A 23,467-nucleotide genomic window follows, 5' to 3' on the forward strand; every position below is an offset into this window, starting at 1 on the left:
TCCTCTCCTCTCCGCTCCGCAGCGCAGCGGCGCGCGCTCATCCCGCTTCCTCCTCGTTGGCTTTTTACGCGCTCGACGTCCGCAGCCACGCTGATTCACTGAGATTCACCTCGAGCTTTTCTTTTTTTTTTTTTTTTGGATGAAGGCGCAGGACTCTTTCTCGCACTGTTCCGATGGCGAGACGGACCCGCTCCGGTCCCGGTGATCGCGTTTAGAGGGAGACACCGAAGATTTGTTTCTTTATTTTTTTATTCCTCTCTCTTCTTCTTCGTTTTAACTACAAAATGTGGGACGCGCGTCCTCTGCGCGGCGTCCGCGGAGTGCTCGGTTCGGTCGTGGCCGCTTGACTAAAGGGGGATCCCGGCTCCCTTTTTCCATCTCCTACTCCCTTAGAAACAAGAGGAGTTTGCATGCAAAAGGTGGTTTATCACGGCAAGGTAAGAGTGGCTCTTTTCTGCCGGTTTTAACTCTACTTTTCACAGAGTCGGAGCTGAATTTGCACATTGTTTAGGACTGATCGGCACTGACGGCTGCAGTGCGAAGACATCAGAATCTTACTGGAGGCAAATCACACAGGCACGATGTTTTGTAGCAGGCAATCTTACGTTTTTAAACAAAAGAGTCAATATATTTTACACATTTGTGTAGAATTACTCTATACACACGTTTATTAATTTATTGTGGTGGTCAAACGAGCCGTTTTTAAGTAATTTGTGCATCTGAAATATGATGCAGTGCTTCATGTCAGTGTAATTTAAGAAACAAAAACTGTTGCTTTCAAAATATCCATAGTGCTGTTTTCAATTACATACTGCAGTTATGTATTTAAACTCAATTACAACTTTTTAAAATGTGTGCTCTCATGCATAATAGCAGCGTAGTGATCACATTTAAAACAATTACTGGTTGTTTACACGCACAAGGAGTTCCGTTTGACATGGAATTGAATATGAGACTGTTTGACAATGACAGGCTGAGAGTGAGACTTGACAGAAATTGCTGTCAACACGCTGCCTGCATCCATGAAACACTTGAATGGGTTTCGAGCCTTCTTTGACCCGTTTCGACCGCAGGGCTGCACAGAAAGTGGTGCTCCAGGCAGGACTTCACCGCCTCGACACAATGCCACAGAGCTGGAGTGGAGTGCAAAGCAAAGCAGCCATATTGACTGTCAAAAACAAAATCATTGATTCTGCCTAACACCTTCTTAGAAATGTGATGAAAGGGATCGATGAAGTTGCACGGCCGATACTGTTTTGATCCTGCAAAATGAAGTAACAGGTGACTGTCGCTTGAAGGGAGCAGATCTATTTTCCAATACAGGAGAATGCATATTATTGCATTACAGCCCTCAGTGATATTGAAGCTGATTCAACTAATGTGTCATCAGTTATCCAGTCATCTCACAAACTGTTTTTGTTTGTTTTCTCAGCCATGGAGGGACTTGCCTAAAGAGGATCCAACCTAGTTGAGACATTTTAGACTTTTTTTTCCCCCTCCATTCTCTTTTTTTTTTTTTGTTTGTTTTTGCTTGTCATTGCAACAACTTCCCAGAGGTCTCATTTTCCATCATCATGGCAGAGAAGGTCGGACCAGGGGGGCTGAAGCCCAACAATGCCCGGACGGCTCCCTCCCTGCCCCCAGAACCCATAGACATCATCCGCACCAAAGCTCGCTCCCGCAGGGTCCGCCTCAACGTCGGCGGCCTGAACCACGAGGTCCTGTGGCGGACCCTGGACCGGCTGCCCAGGACCCGGCTGGGCAAGCTCCGGGAGTGCAACACCCACGAGTCCCTGATGGAGGTCTGCGACGACTACAGCCTGAACGAGAACGAGTACTTCTTCGACCGGCACCCGGGGGCCTTCACCTCCATTCTCAACTTCTACCGCACGGGCAAGCTGCACATGATGGAGGAGATGTGCGCCCTCTCCTTCGGCCAGGAGTTGGACTACTGGGGGATCGACGAGATCTACCTGGAGTCCTGCTGCCAGGCCCGGTACCACCAGAAGAAAGAGCAGATGAACGAGGAGCTGCGGAGGGAGGCAGAGACGCTGAGGGAGAGAGAGGGCGAGGGAGAGTTTGATAACACCTGCTGCCCGGAGAAGAGGAAGAAACTGTGGGATCTCCTGGAGAAGCCCAGCTCCTCAGTGGCTGCCAAGGTAGGGATCTGTATGTGGAAGTGTGATCACACCACCTCCATCTCACATCTCCCGTTCACATTTATCGCTGAACACTCTGCTTGGATCACAGCACATCGCGGGCATGCTTACCAAAGACCGACTCCCATCTGTAAAAAGAAATATGCACGGGTTCATCGTTTTTGATTCTTGTAAGTAGCAACAGTTGTTGAGGGTAATTAAATTCAGTGAAAGATGCCGTCTTTTGGTAACTGTCTCTTTGGACGCAATGATAGAAGAGCAAAAAAAAAAAAAAATTCATGAATGAAAGTAGAAAATCCATTTGAAGGTTTGTTTTTGATGGAAATAACTGCAGGAGATCTATTTTTGCTCTATTGGCTTTGACAAAATAATTTGTAGGTGACTCAGGCTTTCCTTTCTGGGAGGAAGTATGTCAGCGTCAAGCAGATCTGTCATTGACTTGTGACACATCACGTCACTAAGAGTCAACAGCACAAGCCCCTTTTCCCCTGCAGCTCTATTATGTGTCTTACTCACTGATTGGATTTGCTTCTTCACGGGTCTGACGGTGAGTCAGGGAATTAGAAGAGAGAGATGTCAAGAGTTCGTTGCAGGTGTATTGATGAACACTGGTCTTTTTTTTTTTTTTTTTTTTTTTTATTCAAGCGCCGTACTATATTTGCCTCCAACACCTTTATTTGATTTAATTGAGGATGAATGTAGTCATCAGAGTTTCTCCTTCCCACGTACGCGTACGGTCTCATTCACTCCACGAACAACTGAAATCCTGCAGACAAAAGATAACTGTAGCAATGTCAAGGTTGTCTCCGGCAAAAAGCATGACATTTCTCTCAGCTCCGCCCCCCCGCCTCCTCGTTGCAACCCCGCTCTGACTCAGTCCTCAATTAGGTAGGTCAGCCTTGATGAAATCCAATCACTGGTCATTTACGTTGAGTTTCCAGTGTCCTGATCTCATCACGGAGCAGTGTAGGGTAGGGCTGGATGGGATTATATTCCATGTCAGAGGATCATAAACACAGGGACCTGTGTGCGTCCGTGTGCATCGCAGTGTGACAAACACAGCTCCTGTCCGTCCCCGGCTCCCTCGCTCCTTTGGAGCAAAAAATGTTAACGCCGTGAAACGACAGCGGCTTTTCTCCCACTTCATTTGCCTGGTGCTAAAATTAAAGCGCGGTATTTCAATTTGAAATGACAACAAAAACACGATGGGTTCCGCCCCCCCACTTATAGGTAATAATCATATACGGCTTGTTTTTTCCCTGGATAAACTGGTGATTTGTGATTGACAGCATCCCTCCCTCAGCTGGATCACTACATTTAAACCTTCGCAGGGAAGCTGTAGATCACATGAATCAATTATAAGTAGACTGCCAATATCTAATTTAAGGCAAACTTGGGTGACAGCAGTGGGGTAATTTGATCCGGTGCGTGATATTTAAAGTGATTTACTCCCCAATACCGTGCCTTTATTCTCCAGATACATTCTCCGTATTGCTGACCTGTACATTATCGTGTGGGGGGAAGCCTCTGAAACCTTAAAGGGAAATTACACCTTAATTCAGATTGCGGTGACATTCTGCTGACTGCTTCTCGAGGGAGAACTTGGTCGTGACTCTCGTGGTCGGGCTTTGTGATCTGACCGAGGTTATCCACAGCGGAAAGTGCATTTAGAAAATAGCCTATCAGGACTTTCCAATTGTCAGATGGCAGCTCCCTGAGGTCAGGGAAGCCTTTTTATTGGACACACATCGTGTTCACTTGAAAGCCCTTGACCAAGGAAATACCATTACTAAGCCGGTCCGCAGCCGTTTGCTTTCATACAAGGAAATTTAGAGAAATGTGCCTCTGCTAAAAAAAAAATTTGACACCAAAAGGGCTGTCTTTTTCTGTGATTCAGCCTTTTTCAGTTCTTGAATCTGCTGCAGTGTGCCACATATTGCCCTCTGTGCCCTTAAATAAAGGTTAAGCGTGAGAGGTCTGCCCTTTTCAACGAGGGTCAATCAAGCTATGATTTCATTCATCAGCACCAGCCGTGGCACAGCTCTGGGAGTCTCACACACACACACACGCGCACTCACACACTCACAGCAGACACTGCACCAAAAACCATAAAGCAGTGGAGACGTGCAGCCACAAGTAAAGTAACAAAGGTGGAGGGGAAAGATAGTGGCAGAGGAAAGCCCCACGAGAGCGAGGCGGAGTGATGTAAGAGATGCAGTCATGTAAGTTACGCCTCAGGATGCTGAGCTGGATCTCTGCAAACCTTTCCCGATGAATTATGAATGAAATGGTCAAAACAAAGAGGACTGGGCTAAACGCAGTGACTTCACAGTGCGACTTCTGGCTCACTGCCCCTCTGTCAGGAGGGGATCCGGGTGTTTTTGTGTTTCAGGTACCAGCAGGTGCTTCATGGCTTGTTGCAGGTGAGAGTCTTGGGGGGGAAATTGGGAATTTTTCAAGTATGTGTGTCTGCATACCTGTGAGGTATTCCATCCATTTGTTTTTTTCAATTAAATTTCTCAATCTCTTTGCTCAGAAGCCCTTGCTTTAGCGAGTACTTTTCTTTTGTCACCGTCATCTGGTAAGTTTTGTGAGATGAAAGTGCTTTGCAAAAGCACTGGAAGGTCGTCCCATTGTTTCTTTACTGTGAGTTATGCTTTGTATTAATCCAGAATATGTCATCCTTGACATTGTTCCCGAAGGATTAGTGCTTCCCTGATCTATTTTGTTTACAATGAGTCACGGACGGAGTTGTTCGGCAAACACACTTATTACAGATCCACGCAGGGGGAGGCCTCGTCCAAGTTGCTGGATTACTGAATCACTGTGACGCTGAACACTTCCCTTTTCTAGATGTATTTCATCAAGACGAATTCTGGTGTTTGTAACTCTGAAACACGCCTATGTTTTTCCACCCGAAGTGTCTTTTGTCAGTGAGACGGGAAATGTGATTAGACGCTCCCCATGCACTTGTTTTTGTGTTGAGGAAAAAAAAAAAAAACACAACTGCATGCAGAAAGTGTGCAATAAATATTGGGACCTTACCGAATGTTTGCTACACAGCTCGTGATTTAATGTGAGCGTCCACATTAAAATATGAGTCAGGCGGTCTTCCTGGTACCATAAATTAATTCTATTAGTTGTGACATGGATGCCTACAGAGCTCGGTTTCAGTAATATGCATGAGCGTCACCTTTTCTTTAAATCTTGACTTGTCTTATGCAGCACTTCTACATCAACCTTTCAGAATATTAACAATGCAGTATGAAATATTACGACCGCAATACGCCCCGCACTCTGAGATAGGGACACGTTGCCTTTAAGGCTTTCTTCAGAGTCCATTCAGAGTGGGCATCCCCAGAAAGTAATGGCAGAGGATTCGGAGCATTTTAATGAGATCAATGTTTCTTCTTGCCAGACGTTGGGTAGGGTTTTCTATTCCCCCACCCGCCCTGCTCAGAGAGCAGCCAGCAACTCACACACACACACACACACACACGCACACACAGCCATGTCCAGATCTATGCTTTCTCTTAATATGGATGTGCACCATTACTCTCCCCTTTATCTAATAAGCGAAGTCTAGCTAGTGGGAACGGCGAAGCGGTGCAGGGACGCAGCCTTTTGCTGTTTGGTCCTCCCACGCTCAGAAGCAGCCTAAGTCAGTCCAACAAACACACTGTTGACGGCGGCGACGCAGCGTGAGGGAGCCGCTGCAGAACCGGGTACAGTAACAAACATCTCCAGCGCCGGTCTTTGTGAATGTCACCGTTGTCATAATCATCTGTCTTAATGCCGCGGAACAGTAAACGCACAATATTCACTGTTGGTTTGTTTTTTTTTTTTTTGCGGGCTCATTTGTGGAATCACCCACTGTGTGGATGTGTGACACAGCCAAAGTGACAATATTAATGCATCGCTTTAAGTGTGACATGAACAAATTCGATCGGCGCGCCGTGGTGCTGTAACTTCACAGCACTCGGAGCTGCCTATTGTTTCAGATCACTGCAGACAGCCTCTTACTCTCCATCCATCTGTTTACTTCCAGGCTTTTACAGCACTATAGCAAGCGTCTTGGTCTGCGTGCGTATTGATGTAGTTTCTGACAGTATAGCTGCAGAGAGGTGGGGAAACGGCCTTTAGCCAGCATGAGGTCAAATCTTTTTAACAGTTTGTGCCTTCAGGCCAAATTAAAACAGCAGGTCTGCTACCTGCTGTTCTGTCGTTTATGATAACATTTTAGTCTATCTATGAACTGCAGTCAGTTTTTCGACGGTTGAATCAATAAGCACTAACGTTTTTATGGAGGAAATGATCCCAGCTTGTTGGACGAATTGATTCTGGTTAGTTTTTGATCATTTCGTAAAAAGCCTGATCTCTGGTTACCGACCTTGACCCTTAAAATCAATTTACGGTTTCTTTCTTCCGTCTCCAGCTATGTTTTAAAAGCCATTATGATATTTCTCCGAGTGATGCATCTGTATAAAATGTAGAACAGCTGAATCCAAATTGTAGCAGCTGTGTTTGAACCGCACCAGGCTCTCAGGAAGTTACACCGCTGCATCACAGGAGTGGAGTTTGTCATTTTGGTGGAGCGCTCCTCTTCTCCCGGCCTCCCCGCCGCAGCCTCTGACTTACATAAGCCTTCCATCAGGACTGGCATTCAGGCACCAGCACCTAAATCCTCTTTACCCCGCGATCATAATCAGATAAGGGAGAACCCCCCCCCCCAGATTATAGGTGACATGAGTTCTTATACTGCATGCATAGCAAGAGGCAGCAGCATTTATCATCCGCAGTGTTCATGTTAACCCCCCACTGTCTGTCTTTTCCCTCAGTCACCCACCACTTGAGGATTATCTTTAGCTGTGATCAGTTCTGTGATGCTCCAAAAGTTCATTTAAAATAATGGCTTGCGGGGATTAATGGAAACTTAGCAATAGCGCCAGATCCAAAAAGGTCGCACTTCTCCAGGACCAACCCAGTGTTGGTTTTCCTTTGTTTACCTGATTATCAGACTAAGATTTTTAGATTTACTGAACCCTCGGTTCAGAGTAATATAATGTATATGAAACGGAGACACGTTTAAATGAGAAAATAAGATGTAGTTAAAAGTTTGCATTATTAACTCAGTAGTCATGGACAACATAATAGTTTTATGCTACGTCAACCAAATTTTTTCAATTAGTATGCAAAAAACTATATGTGTATTAAACTGCATTGCATGAAATCCACTCTGAATGCATTAAAGTCACTGTTATGTGATTCTAAAATACATATGTTTGATGTGTTTCATCTATTCTGGTGGTGATGAAGCTTTAATCATTTCACTTTGATGAAGAATACTTCATCAAAAGAGGAATGGCTGGACCAGTAGGAGGGTGTAAGCTTTCCATCCCTTCATGCAAAATGCACCCTGATTGTAGTATAACCTTAAAGTAAAAGTTATGCATCGTGAGAGTTTGATCAGTTTTACACTTTTCGGTATGTGTTATGAGATATAAATGACATTTTTTTATTCTCAGTATTTTGCTTTGTGAATTGAAAAGGTTTGAAACATTTTTAAAAGTTATTTTATTATGAAAATAAATTATATCTTGCATATACAGTTAATTTTGACCGGTTTACCGACTCCAGGGAAGAATTTCCTCATGTGGACAACAAACTGTACTCCTGCTGTAAACAGTGGATACTGCACTATCCACAGTTTTGGTATTTATAGTTACATTTTTATGCAGCAAATATCAACTTTCATAGCAGTAGCTTTGCATATTTACCAGGATGATGATATTTGTGGAGATATTTCATGTAGGTGTGAGATGATGCAGTGTATGGAAAACTTCAGACGTTATTTGAGGAAGTTGAACAGTGAACTTTAAATCGGCGAACTGACTCTCATGCTGTTTGATTACAGACTGCAGCAGTGATGGTTCACAGAGGGGATGACACACCAGCAGTTCATCACATAAAAACATTATTTTCATTAAATGCAATCCAATTTGTGCTTGTGTCCCACTGCTACGACGCCAGCTTCATCTCAGCAGAGAAAGCTCAGGGTCACATTAAAGAACCGGGGGGATGTTAGGACACTGCAGGTTTTCACCGATCTCTCTCAAACTTTGTATTCATGAGCATCCCCTGCAGGACTGAGGAGACCACTTGAAATGTTGGAGGAGAGAGTAAGGCACATTTTGAGCTCTACATCACAACATACACTCGTCCCCATGTGTCTTTCTGTTTCTTTTCTGTTTTTTTTGGCTCGGTTTAACTTTTCACAAACATCCCAACTGCTCTTTCTTTTTCATCGTGATTACCAGCGGGACTCCGCATGCGGAGGAATTAGCCTGGATGCAGTTCAGTGACCACGGGGTCCCAAAAGAGCCCACTGGGTGGTCTCGGGGCTTATTGTACTTGACTATGCACATAATGATTCATGAATGAAGACATCATTGAGTAAAACTCAGGAGGTGGGATGAAGCCTTGCCATCTTATCCACACAGTTTAAAGTCATAGAGAAGAAGAAAGAGTAACAGGCGACAGTGGAGAAAAAAAAAAAAACGAAACTTCAGAGGAGCAACGGAAAACTCCCTTTGGCGCACATCTAGAGCATAAACTATATGACCAATACAAGCCGAGGCTAATGAGTGGCCAGATGGTGTGGGAAGCCTGATGGCTGAAGCCTCATTAGTAATTGTACTGCTATCCCCAGAATACAGCTTTCACATTTTCTAACTGAACAAGCCTGTTATGAATACAGCTACAGCTGGGGAGGGTTTTCATCACCGATTATTGACCTGCCACTCACTTTTGCAATCAATCATGTATTTTTGTAAGACGTGAAGACAAGGTTGGTGTTCTCAAACGGCTCCTTTTTGCTCCAAAAATAAACAAATACGGCAAATACGACATTTCTTCTCAACTAAATGATGACTCAAGAAGAATTTGACATTTCTTTCACATTGTGTGAAAATCATCGTGATATCATGCTTAATGTTTCCAAGCCCAGTTTCAGCAGGCATATGCCAACAATGTTTCCTTCTCCAAAACACCTGACTCAAATCAGTGAGACGAGCGCAGTTTGAAGGCAGGTTTGGCCCGTCTATTGACGACAGATGAGCAACACTGATGATTAGTATGGTTAATAAACACTGTCCTTACATCAATGCAAGTTTAGAGTAGAGAAACCGTACTGCTGCGCTCATCGATCCATCTTACACACCAGCTTACTCGACTCAGGGTCACAGACAGCTGGAGGCAGTCCCAACTCATTTTGGACAAAGTCACGGCACCAACTGCACAAGTCGCCAATCCATCACCGAATTTCAGGCATCCACGTCACGCATTTGGTAGCAGGTAATAAACCTCTCAGACCAAGGTTGGAGAACATCGAGCCACTGTGAGTTCGCACCGCAGTATAGTGCACTCGTTACCGGAGCAAATTGTATTTAGAACATGCTAATTTTGGCCATTCTGTGCAGGGGCAGATGACAGTGTTGCTTTCCAAAACTTAAATTTTTAAAGCAGATGCTTTGTCTTTTCCATTAAATTTAAATGATGCCTGGAGACCGGTGAGAGTGCACACTGGCACTGCGTATCATAACGCTAAAACAATTAACAGAACCACAATACAGTTTCTGCAGAGGACAAGAAGCCTTGTTTCTGTTTACCGGGGGTGTCAAGCTCGTGTTAGTTTAGCGATCTTGGTCAAGAATGGTTCAAACTAAAAAGTGCAACCTCTGCATGATTTCAGCAACCTTCAACCTTCATTATTCCTTAAACTGATCCTCACAATAAAGATTCAATACTCATGTTATTTTGCAGTGAGCATTTACTGCCCCCTCCTGCAGTCGGTTGTCACTTTTATCTGCTAATTTTACAGAAACAAAACAAGCCACGGTGTCCAAATTCTTGACAGTCATTACTTTTGCATTGAAAAATTGCTGCTATGTTTTCCTTTATAAGTTTTACACTTTGCAAAATGATTGAGTTGTCCTTATTAGACCCTCTGTCTTCCATTTTTGACATCTCTACTAGCAAAAGAGCAAGAGCAGCATGTTTCATTGCTTAAAATCCCTATTAACAGCCTTTTTCTTTGCAGAGAAAGGATTTTCTTTGTTTTTAAACTCCTTCCATTAGCGCTCCGTGTTATGTCTGGATAGTAAGATGTTAACAGATCTGGGGCCGAAAAAGGTGCCCGCTGTCTAAATGAGACGTAACTTGCATTGAAGGCTGGGAGTGGCTGTATGTAGAGCAGCACTTGGGGGGGCGTCAGCTTGAGTGACACCCTCGGTAAGAGGCTAATGTGTCCCTTCCTCCTCGTCCCCCCCCCCCGCCCCCCTTACCTCCTCCCTGCCCGCCTCGACCGCTGCCTCCTGGGAAGTTGGTTTGCTTGTCTGTTGCTGTTTCTCGTCCTCCTGGAAGGCCTCAGGAACACAGTGAGATGGAATAGAGGACGGTGGCGAGGAGGTGGGGGTGGGGGGTGGGGGGGGGGGGGGTGGGGGGGGGGGGGGGCGGCGAGAAGAGAGTCTCCATTCTAAACGCTTTGTACACCAGGTCTCTATTACGTGCTTCAGTAGTCCCCCTCTTCACACACTGTGCGCTCTCACCTCCAGGCCAGTCTTCCACATCTCTGCCCATGCAGTAACGCACACATCACGCTCTCGGTGAACGCGGCACACAAAGTGGCGAGCCCATTTGCATCAGAAACGCGCCGGCACTGTATGTACACTGCTCTTTATCTGAAACCCTTCAGATATTGCTGAATCAGCTCCACGACATAATAAGCGGCATGTTGTTGTCTCCTTCACTCGCTTTGTGCCGTCTCAAGATTCTTCACCGTCTGTCCGACTCCCTCTCTTTTTCCAGCTGCTTTTATAACGTCCCTTTATAGTAGTTTTGTTTTTGATATATATATATATATATATATATATATATATATATATATATATATATATATATATATATATATATATATATATATATATATACATATATATATATATATATATATATATATATATATATATATATATATATATCATCTCCTTGCAAGCCTCCATTTCCTCTTAGAACTCCCGAACCCCTCGACTCTGTTCTTTCTGTTTGTTCTGCTTTATTCGTTCACAAGGTGAAAGCTGAATTGTGGTCCTCCTTCGCCGCTCCATCTTGGAAAGCAATGGCACGAAAGTGCATTAGTATTCATTGTGGTGCTTTTAGATCTGGCTCTTTATCAGTCATGTTTTATGATTTAACGCCCGCGGTCGGAAGAGTGCTTCCTGACCGCCGTGTCCACTTCCTGTGGCGTACCAGCGCCGAGGTGACGGGATGACGTGAACCCTGTGTGCACCAACGATTCGGACGCCCTGAAAAATTCCTGGCAGGGAGAAGAAAGCTGGCACGGCGCGTCGAGGATCCCTCGCAAACAAAAGGGATTTCCTCAGGAGCACCTTCGGTCCTTTCCGAGCGAGCGAGCCCTCAGGGGCTCTCGAAATATATATTTATAAAAGAAAAGAACGTGTAATCAACTTCACTTTACTTGTTTCCTCTGAAATGCGGTGTTTGCATAGTTGCCATGGTGACCGTGGTGTGCCATGGTGACTTATCGACACCCAAGGAGCAATTCATCTCTATACAGGCTGTGTGAGAGGCAGAGCAGCTGGTACCTCAGCCCCCACAGCCAACCCCAAATGCAAATCCAAGGGAAACGTGTTTGCTTTACATTAGCAGCACAGTTCATGTGTCACTGAGCAGAGCTGCATGATTTTCTTTTTTTCCAAATGCAGTGTTTATTGCTGATTTTTCTTGTTTGTGTGTAATGTCACAAGCGCTTTGACGCCGAGACGATTTCCCATTGTGGAATGTCACTTTTAAATGACTTCACACCGTCATGTTTAGCAGTCGCCGCTGTGATTTGTGACGACTGCAAAAAGCAGTGCCATTCACTTTAATTTCTCCAGGATTTGATAATTAGCGCTCCACTGCTGAAACTAAGCTGAGGTGAAATGCAGCGAGAAAGAAAGAAGAGGTGTTTTCTAAGTCTCCCTTTGTGGCCTGGCCCTCAGGGATGCTAACAGGGTCTGCGGAGTAGTGGGAGCTCACTTTTGCAGGATAGCCGAGAAGTAATTAAAGAGAAGGAGCGCCACAGACGTACAAGAGAGAGGAAACAGAGCAAATCAGTGGCAGGTTCAAAACGGCTGGAGCCACTTGTTAGCCATTGCCCCATGGATACTGGGTGACGAAGCAGAAACTATTGTGATTGGGCAAAACACATCTCCCCCTCACCATCAGCACCTCCTCCTCCTCCTCCTCGTCCTCCTTTCTCTCATCTTTATCTATTTCTGTCGTTTTCCTATTTCTGCCGCTCTCTGCTGGACTGCTTCCAGACTCCTGTGCCGCCTTTCCCCGTTTCTCACTCTCGCACTTTTTTTTTTTTTTTTTTTTTCTGGTGTCATCCTGCTTTTGGCGTCACTGTGGGCAGCGCTGCCAGCTGTTTGCTGTCTCTCTGCACCCCGGGAAGTGACAGAAGAAATTATTCTATCTCCCGCTTTTCGCCGCGTTCGTGGACCTCCCACGTCTTTTCCTGAAGCCGCAGGATCGCCTCGCCGCTGACCGGCGTAAATCTTCAGATGAGAGGATCAAGCCTCAGTGATGATTGTGCAAAAGTTTACTCTCATATTTAGTTTGAAAATGTCTCCATAACATTCATCCATTATTCATTAAATCAGTCAAAAGGATGGAAACAAAGTGTCACGTGCCAAATCGTAACTTTTTTTTTTTTTACTTCCTTGTGTTTTTACTGTTATGAAATTAAAAAAAAAAACCAAAACAGCCGTTGAGATTTTTCATCTCTCGTCTCCATATTACTGCTCCTCTTCAGAAATTTGTTAAGAAAATTCATGGTTTCTTTGAAATGTTCTCAATTTTCTTGCTTGTTTGAATTGGTCCCCTGATTTAAAACAAAAATTTGGGAAATTCTTTAGACTAAAGTGCCTCAACTCCACCAGGGGGGTTCATTTAAGGTACGATCATTTGGTTTCTTGTCTTGTCTCCTCTGCGTTGTTCTCTGTTGGAAGGTGAGATCTCGCCGCATCGATACAGGTCTTTAACTCCCTGGTGCGATTGTAATCAGCTTACTGCCGATGCAGGAAAAGACCCGGCCGGCCGGAAGGCAGGCGGGGACGGAAAGACACAGATCATGTGGCCCCTGTCGGTGTCAGCGAGCGGAGCATCGGGCCAAAGGATCAGCGTGTAGCACACCTGAAAGGTCGCACGGCCCTTTTTCGCTTTATTCTGGTGTGCGGGCGCAGACGCGGATCAGTGCGCTCTGTGTAAGCTCTGCAGAGCGCTGTCAGAGACGCCTCAGCTCAGGTTTTCTGTGTTTTTATGTGGCGCTGGCATCTCACCGAGGATCTGTCCTTCATCATTGCAGGATGAGGGAAGATTTGGGTCTTTCGGGTGTTGACATTTGGCGGAGGCTTTGCCAATCAATAAGGTGACACTCGGGTATTGACCGGTGTACCGAAAGACCCACATGTCTCATTTTATTCCAGAGTTGAAGCAGTGGTGGGCATACAGCTGCACTTTTGCTCCTGCACTCCAGTGTTTTTGTGATATTTGCTTTTTCCCTCCCTCAGTGGCAGCCTATAAAGAATATTTATGTCTGGAGTCTCGTATTTGCTTTTTTTTTTTCCGAACCTGTTCCTACTTTCACAGCATCGTGTCTTCATGTGTATTTTTGATTCACCTTCAGTGACTCACCATTAAGTTGATTCTCTTTACACCCTTCTTTGATTATCCTCATCTCTTGTGTGACATATACTCGTTCCCCCCTTTCTTCCCCTGCACTCCATCCTGTGATCTTTCACTTCTGCTCCCAAATCGCTTGTTTGCTCTCAAAGTTCTGGAAAGAAAACAAGAAAAATGAGCTTTGGGGTGGATTAGGGTGCTACTGGGAGGCCCCCATGTGCTGTAAACATCTACTAAACTCTATATCCTCCATCTTTCTAGGATATTTGACATTTTTGAAAGGTTTTTTTTTTAATTATATGTAAGGAAGCTTTAGCATGAGCTCCCAGCACTATGATCAGTGCATGCTCAACTTATGTAGGTGGGAATTGCACTGCGGCAAAACAATACATTGGAGGTGTGTTGTCTGTTGCTGCTCGTCCAACTAGTTTTTAATAAAACCTTGGGAGACTAGTTTTAAAACTTCAGCTTGATATTGGTTGCTTCTGCTGAACTGTGGCTACACTTCAACATGAGAAGTAACTTTGCTCTTCATTGGTTTTCTTTCAAACTCTGTCACATAATAAATAAATAAATTGCATATTTGCACTCCTTTCAGATCACCCAATTAATGCATTTAACTGTGGATTCCTATGACAGACTATGAAAATCTGTGCTTGAGTAAAGCATTTTACACAATAAAATTACTATAAAGCATTGCAAGATCATTAGGTTTCAGTTTGTGAAAAATGTGAACTAATCCTTCCCCGGTGATAGCCATTAGTTGAGTTAAAGATGAAGTGTAAGGAAATTTACATTATTCATTTGCAGAATTCTGATTGGTTGGTCAATGGTCCTGAATAATGCAAATTTTATGCTAATTTTGCATTTTTAAACCAAAAAAGCCTGATGAAGGAGACTCTGAACAGGAAAATGAATTCAGAGAAAACTTTCATGGATGAAAAGTCCTACGTAATTTTGGAAAAAAGCCTTGGTGGGTGGAGAAGAGGTCTGCCCTCTCTTTTACTCTCTGGCTCGTCTTCCTACCACTTTACGTTTGCTGGACCTCGCTTTCTATTTTGATTTGTTTTTCTATGTTTGCCGCTACGACGATGAGACGAACCCACTGGAAGTCTGAGTTATGTCTTCCACTCAGACGTACTGGAGCTGGCTGCTGTTTCTGGCACTGGCCCAATTAAAGATTTTTAAAGTATACTTGTTTTGCAATAAATCCCCCTTAAGTAGTGTGACAGTATCTAAAGGCCACCTAAGAGTGTGAACCCCCTCGGTTTCCTCCTTCGCCTCTGATGTAATGAATAAGGTGTCTGAAAGCAAATAACAATACTAATGCTGATGGATGACTGTTGAGACTCTTAGTCACATTTTCATCGTTGCTATTCTTGGAGTTTTGAGCGGTTGTTTTCCCAACTGCACCATTGTAAGTCTTCCTCTATTGGAATAAAACTAATTCCTCCTTAAAACTGCATTAATGTTGCATTTAAAGTAATTTTCTGCTGCAGCTAGACATCATAAAGCCTTGTGTTTAAATGCTTAACACTTGATGTGCTTCGAGGCAGATGTAATGAAAGCTCATCTCTAAAAATACCAACAAAGCTGCCAGTCCTACCCCATTATAACACATGGAGGAAGAGTAAACAACAATCTGAGATTAAAACCTGAATATCTAGTCTTACTTTTCACGAGTTAGAGATTAGGAGGTCTCATTTAAGCATATAGATGCAATATGAATGGGTAAAGTCTATAGCGGATTATAATGTGAAGCATTAAATCGGGTAAGGCAGTGATTCATCCTCCCTCAGCTGCATGTGTTATTACGCCAGTATGTATTTATTCCCTTTATTCACATGTCACAGTTGACAATACTGTGTGGCCTTTAATCCTAAATTCAGCCTGTACTGTGAGGAATTCTCAAAGTTTAAGAGTTTGAAGTCAACTTATACCTAAAGCATCACAGTAATCCTGATTTTAAACCTTTTTCTTTTCTTTATTTTTTTTCTTCCAGCACATTTTTTCATGTTTCTTGTCATGTAAGATAGTATGATGCACAGGAAACACTTAATGCACTTTAATGATTTGAAAATGGTGAACTTAATCTTGTTATAGTAAAGGTGGGAAAGCTTTTGTTTGATTCTCACACTCCCTGCACCTTATTCCATCGCTTATTGAAGTAGTGTAGATTAAGCAGTCTTAAGGACATTAGGTAAATTTTCACATACAGCCAGGTGCCCATAGATATATAGTTGAGGAACGGTCACTTGAAAAAAACAAGACAAGAAAAAGAGATGACCAATTTTATTTCAGTTTTTGTTTTTTATATACGCAAAGCCTCATTTCCATTGCGCAGTATGTGCCGGTGTGTGCCGGGACAGTACGGCGAAGTGTAACCAGACCCAAATCTGTGTCGTGTCTGCGCTGCAGAGAGCGCGGCTGAAATGCGCGGGCGGAGTTGTGAACGGCCGCGTAACCACGCAGGTATGCGACATCATTACGTGACGGTGAACGCGGGGCTCCGCTCCGGCTGTCGTGGCCCCTCACTCTTCGGTAGTCATTCCGCGGCGGGTCTGCTCAGGCAGCTGGGCGAAGCCACGAGCCTCCAGTCCCCATGACACAGGTAGGAAATCTGTGTCATGGATTGTAGTGGAAACGAGGCTGAGGTTTACTCTCAGGAATGTAGGTTCATATAGCAGGTTAAAAGAAGTTGCATCAGAGGAGTCCTGTTTATGCCTTAAAGTCTAAAAAAAAAATCAAATGTTTATTTATAAATGTTTGCCATTAATTTGAGCAAAGTTAAGAAGCATACCCTTTTGATTATAACTCTCCAATTTGTCTTACAGAACAGGAGAGATTCCCCAAATTGCTCTTTCCTAATTGAAGCCCCACGTCTGTTTTCTTGCGAGGATTATCTGGTGTAGGGACGGATAAATCCAACCTCCTGTCTGCCCAACTTATTCACAGACACACCCACAACCTGATGTGCTGTTACCCTAATCTCCTCTGACGACACTGCGGAGTCTAAGGCCAGAAATTAACATCGGCGTTACATGGTGTCAGCTGCGACGTGCCGTCTGCCCATCATGACAGCAATCACATGGCGGTGACGACAGCGAATCAATTAGCAGTGCTGACATGTATCAGATTAAGGCTAAACAGGGCCAAAGGCGAGCTCATTAAAACGGTTGTCTGTTTGGCCCGTCTAATAGAGGGCGAAGCTCAGGCTTAATAGGGTTGGGCTGGGGCTGCTGAGGGAAGAGCGTGGGATTGTCTCAACTCGCAGTGTAATCTGCTGCGATTATCTTCTCTGACTTCAACCTGGAGAAGAATTTGAGAAATATGGAAGGGTGGTTAGCAGTGGACATGAAGACGAGTACTTTTGCATAATTTTGAACAATTCAAGTGACCTTTTTAGGAAGCATACGGCATATCTGTGCAAGTAGAACTCAATGGAGAGTGAATATTTAACTTGTATTATTTGGTCATTTATGATATTACTTCAAATGTTGAAGTTGCAAATCTATCCATTCATCATACTTACCACTTTATCCAAACTTGAGTTCCATGGGACTAGAGCCAATCCCAAGAAGGTAGGTAGCCAAGTCCATCACTGGGCAAACAGAGAGACAGGCCATCACTCCTGAAAGGCCATAAAGATGAACTGAGTTATGGCATTTAGATGACCTGGAGTGATGCGAGAAATTTGTATTTTTCTGAGGATCACAAGGACCGGATCCAAATATCTGAATACTCTGCTGTTCTGATGATGTCTAGATATTAATTTTAAGATCTGAATTTTGCCCCCCCCACCCCCCATGCTGCTGTCCTAAGCTTTCTTTGGCAGCTGAACAGTGCCTGTTCCATCACTTCCACTCCATTAGAGAGCATTTTCTTGAGCACTGGCTAAAACAAAACCAGGAGCTCACTTGTGCCCGGAAATGTAGATCAGCTCATCTTCCCGGCACATAACATGAAGAGAGTGTACGTTTGTGTTGTAGAAAAGTCTGATGTTGTAAATACTGTAAATACAGTCGTTTTAATTGCACCACTGTACCAGAATATCTGGAGCGTAGAAATTGCTATATCTGGACCAGCCCTAGTGGCCATGAAAGTAACAAACATCTTTTTAAATTGTAATATGTGCAGAGACTTGCCAGAGGTGTATCACATACTATATATAGAGTTCCTGGCCAATATGTACTTGTATGCATTCCCATTTGCATGTAATCATGTGGTTTTTTTCACACGTGTGCCAGCATTCCTGCTCGGTTTCAGGTGGTGTGGCCTGAGTTGCTGCGCAAAGAGCCTTTCCGATTGGTCCCCGCAGCGCCCTGCAATGAAAACACGCAGTAAACATAGCCCAGCGATCACATTAGCACACACTGCATCCACGTGTGCACGGTGGTGTGCATGTTGTGTAGGAGTGCAAATGCAGCACACTGCAGCCAGCCATGTAGAACAGTGCACGGGGCAGCCTCATGCAAAGCACGTCTGCAATGCAAGCGCTCTGCAGAAAGAGTGCAGCTCCATTCACAAGAATACATTAAAGAGGAGCTGAGGAGTGAATGTCAAACAAATTTCCCTCCACTTTCCCCGTGCTTTAATTCTCGATTAAACATGAGCTACGTGCGAGCTAATGCTTTGCTGGGACGGTTTCTTCTGAACTTGGATGGTGTGATCATGAAATCTCCAATCATCAGACACAGATATTTGCTGTAACAAAGCACTCATTCATACTTCTGAGCTCTGAAACCCCGTTCTATAGGAGTTAGGAAGGTGAATGTACTTTGATATGAAATATTAATCGATAGGACATTCACTTGAATTGCAACAAAGTGCTTGCGGATGGAAATGGTCGGTTTTGGCTAAAAGGGGGAAAAAAGCATTGCACAAGAACGGGGCGCTACCGTAGTCGAGAAGTGAGACCTGCCTGTTACAAATGAAGGTGGTGTGCAGGACACAGCTTCAGAGAGACCGTGTGGTGAAGTCAATGACCCTGTGATCATAACAGTGGGGTGTGTGTTATATCCAGCGTTTCTTCTCGTGACTTCTGAACTCCTCTCCTCCGTTGGTCGGCGAGACCACATGGAAGAGTCAACACAAAACACAATGCTGAAGTCCAATCAATAGCTCCTAAATAATTTCCTAACTCAATTTATTTGTTGTTTGGTTCCATCTAAGAGCTTCATCAATACTGCTGTCAAATGGAATAATGTTGTGTTTGGCTGGTGGCTGCTGGTGACGCCCCCTCGCTGGTCTCCCCCGCTCTTTCCTACTGCAAATTGAGGTAAATGTTTAATGACCATGTGTGTTCAGCCTGTGCCTTGAAGTGCGCCACTCTTTGCAAAAGCACATGTTTGGTTCTTCGGTGGAAAGCTTTTCCCAGTGGCGGTACATGAATCTCACATCTTGCAGGTCTTTCCTTCATGAAATCCTCCCGTCACAGCCATGTGGCGTCTCCATCTCCTAGAGCTTAGATTGCACCGCATATCAATGTTTATATAAACGTGATGGATATTTGCATGTTGCTCATGAGTCAGATTGAGCGATGGGGCATTGTGTACAATATAACGAGTACAAACAGAGACCTGCACCCAGGTCAGTGTATCAAGTTCAGTTTGGGATAGTGAGTTATCTCCTCATAGAGGTGCAGAGCTCCGGCGTACCTGCATCCTCTTCGGGCGTTATCGCTTTCTCTCCACATTCACTTCCTTCATCTCTTTCCAACATGCTGCTTGATATTCTCCCTTCTTTTCCCTGATGTCGATCCCTTTTTCTGGAGTCTATTTGCTTCCGCCCACATGCCCACCCACTGTCCTCTCGTCTATCTACCAGAGAAATCTGCCCTATATTTTACCTCTCCCCTGTGAAGGACCCTGCATGTTTTCCTCATTGTAGCACATCCCAAAACTGAACTGTTTTGTTGAAACACTGGTATTTTGTGATCGTATTCAAAAGTTCTTGAAACTGCAGCCTGGGTTATGCAATCCCTCCACATGATTGAACTGTGAATGACAACCTCACAGTGGCAGTAGTCCAAGTCATCACACCACCTAATCGCACAAAGCAACTTAGGTAAATTTGCAAGTGAGCCATGCACGTGCTCCCACTAATCTGGCATGAATCTTCAGAGGGCTATTTAAAGTAGACTTTCCACTGCGACAAGTCAAATTTAGCTCAGCTACAGAAGTGTATGAATATCACTAAATCATCCTGATAACCTAATCCTTTCTTTGTGTGGTCATGCGGAGGGCAGATATTGAGGAGATGGAGCTGGAGGTTGGTACGGTGTAAGTGTGTTATAATAAGCTCTGGGATCTCTGGCCGGGGCAGAGCGAAAGGGAAATACAGCTGACTTCAGAAACGCAGGAATGTGATGGAGTGGGAATGACCGCATTAGGCTCTGAACGCGCAGGATTGCAGCTTGTGTTTACGCTTCTGGATAAAACCGAGAAAGTGCTCAGAGAAGATGTGGAGCTTGTCTGGGGTTAAAGTTGAAGCGGCTTCAAACGAGGCGCGGGGAGTGCTCGACTCAGATAGTGGGGTGTTTAAACACAACCCACACAACTGAACCGCTTCCAAGAAACGCAGCATTCCCCGAAAGTGACATTTGCCTTTTTCCAAAACACACTGACAGATTACAGAGGGATATGTGTGTGAGTTTCCATACCCATTTCTGTAAGGCTATTTATGACCAATGATTAGCATTCTTTTTCTATTTGTTGGAAATTTCATTTAACTTTTATGTAATTTTTATTTCCTCATGCAGGGTCATATCACTGATGGGTGGAACGCATTTACCGAAAAGGTGGAGCTGTTGAGAGGTGGAATATGGGACAGAGTTGATGAACCGTAACACAGAAAACAAAATGTAAATGTGGGGATGTAAGATTAAAAAGGGGGAGAGGCAGAGAAATAAAGATCAGAGAGTGACGTGGGAAATGAAGGAGAGATGAGAGAGAAAAACAAGAGAAAGTGGGTTGGAGGGTGGAGGGACTAATGTGTCCTTCATGGGGTAGGGCTGGACCGAAATGGCTCAGCGTGGAGCTAAATTGACTCCATTACAAGAGCAGCGCACCGGAAAGCATCAGTGACATATACCAGCATCCCAGAAAAGGCCTGTTCGAATGACGGGAGCGGCGTCTCGACAGGACGCAGCAGCCACTGCGGTTTAGTCGTGTTTACTGCTGCTTTGCATGTTTTACAAGTGACACTTGGGGGAGAACAACATCTAATATGATTAATATGTGATATGATGCGTGTGAGCCAACGAACTCAGTATGATCGCTAATATATTAAAGAGGATTGTCGGCAGAGAAGTGAACTCAGAAACCTAGTTTAAGTCTCATGACGTGAAACATGGAAATGCGTTTACAGATTGAACGTGATGCAGAGGTGACCAACTGTGCAAGAGATAAAATTTCCACTGCAGGGTTTTTTTCAGGTCACTTTTCTCATGTTTACATTTTTAACATTTGTATTTTCTTGAGATTTAATGGAGTTCCATGATCTGACCTCTCCAGTTTTTATATCTGAGCTGCTCAACCTCGGCCAGCTGTCCCTCTGTTCTGTTCATTTTTTAATCCTCTCCATCCTGCTCACTCCCAATAAACATCTCAGCATCTTAATTTCTGCCACCTCCAGCTCGGCGTCCTCTCTTCTGAACAGTGTCACCGTTTCTAACCCAAACACCACAACAGGTGTCATTACTGTGTAAACCTTCACTTTCATTCCTGCTGTGATTCCCTGTGTAACAACCCTGACACTCCACCTGCTCCATCCCGTCTGCCCGCTCCTCTAACACCTTTTTGCACTGTCCATCACTCTGAACGCTCAACCCCAAAGACGACAACTCATCCAACTTAATCTCTCCACTTACCTCCATCTTATTCACACATCTCCGCCCACCTTCATCCCTCATTCTCCCACCTCCACCTCCTTTTCCACCTGCTCCCTCACGGATAGATTACAGTGTCATCTGTAAACGATGTGACCCACAGAGCCTGACCTCCCCGATTTATGAGTTATGTCCTGTGTGGAGTTTACACTTTCTCTCTGTGCTTGTGTGAGTTTTCTGTGTGCACTCTGACTTGGCTGTATGTGTGAGTGTTTGTAAAGTGTTTCCTCTCTCTATGTGAGCCCGTGATGGACTGCTGAAATGTTCAGGGTTTGAACTTCTTTTGGCCCAAAGTCAGCTGCTAGTGGCTCCTGTCACTTACTGCTCTGACATGGAGAGCTCATTCATCATGTACAAGTTCATCATAAAAGCCAAGGAAACTCAGCAATGATGAAAATTTGCATTTGGGAATAGCATATATATTCAGCAAGATTCCTCAGTTATAGCCCTGTGGCCATCCTGTCTTAGAAGAATACAGATTTATGGTGTTAATATTAAACAAAGTGAAGGGCTTGAAGCTGAAAGCTTACAATGAAAAGTTTTGTTATTTTTCAGATGCAATGCAGTTACCGAAGAACACACCTCAGGCAATATTTCACACATTTTAAACATCATAATTCATAAATAGTTTTTTAATAATAGTGGGACGTTGCCTAACACTCTATAAGTCATATCCATATAAAAGCCTCTGTGTGACCTCATCCCTTTTTACAGACGGCTTGACTTGCATCACGTATACAACATGGTGAGATTTAAAGATAACAGGTGCGATGTCTATGCAACGCATTCAACCATCAACACCTGCAAAAAAGGCACAGTAACTAAATACAAGATGCAGTTAAAATTCTGTCCTAAATCCTACCTGCCAGCTCGGATCAACAGCACAGCGCTGGAATTTCTATCGGCTGTTTTCCAGTGTCAGATTGCCGATGCGAAGGCTTAAGAGAAGGTCATGCAACCACAAGCATCATCACCACATGCCACTGTGTCATGTTCTTTGTATATATTTTCACTAATACACACATCAATATGACGTTCGTTAACTAGGCCTCATTACTAGTCTGGTGACAGAGTGTTGTTGGACTTTAATCTCCTGTGTGCACTTCCTCATCTTGATACTGCCAGCGTTCATTCTACCTGCTTTCCAGTGTCATTTCTATCACTTTGCCATTCATTTTTGCTACTTGATGCCTCACAGTGTGTTCCAACTGTTGACTCATTCCACAGGGGGCTTCCTCTGAGTTCAGATCCCTCAGCGTTATTTATAGAGGCAGAAAAGACAAGAGGGAAGATGTAACCAAGACAACAGTGGATACTTTCACACTTCACACTGAATTGGGCTGAATGTAAAAGAAAGCATACAATTATGTCTCTTCCCGCGCTGCGATACAGCTGCGTGATTATAGAGACGAAACACGGCCAAGCTGCTGAATACATCCAAACACGAGAGTGGAACATATTGTGCTGTCGGTAACCACCTTTCAGACAGCAACATTTTGTAAACACTTGTTTTTGCCTCCATTTCGGTGGTCCTTATGTTTCAAGTTTGTGCCAAACTAGTGCAAAATGTTGTTGCTATTGGCCGAGCGAGCGCTCGCCATCGCCCATAATTGCCAACCCTTGCTTGTCTTTTGGCCGTGCAGTTGAGATGATCAGGTATAATGAACAATGAGTA

General features: G+C 44.2%; 1 protein-coding gene across 1 annotated transcript in view; it reads left to right on the plus strand.

The window, feature by feature from the left end:
- The first annotated feature begins 228 nt into the window (after positions 1–228).
- The window catches only part of kcnb2b (potassium voltage-gated channel subfamily B member 2b), an 81,045-nt gene continuing 57,806 nt past the window's right edge, over positions 229–23,467 (plus strand). Inside the window, exons 1-2 of the mRNA XM_030099613.1 lie at positions 229–437; positions 1,433–2,159. Coding sequence (XP_029955473.1) covers positions 1,575–2,159 — 585 coding nt within the window. The 5' untranslated portion in view covers positions 229–437; positions 1,433–1,574. The remainder of the gene's footprint in view (positions 438–1,432; positions 2,160–23,467) is intronic.

Source organism: Salarias fasciatus, chromosome 9 (genome assembly GCF_902148845.1).
Source record: "Salarias fasciatus chromosome 9, fSalaFa1.1, whole genome shotgun sequence".
Taxonomy (NCBI): domain Eukaryota; kingdom Metazoa; phylum Chordata; class Actinopteri; order Blenniiformes; family Blenniidae; genus Salarias; species Salarias fasciatus.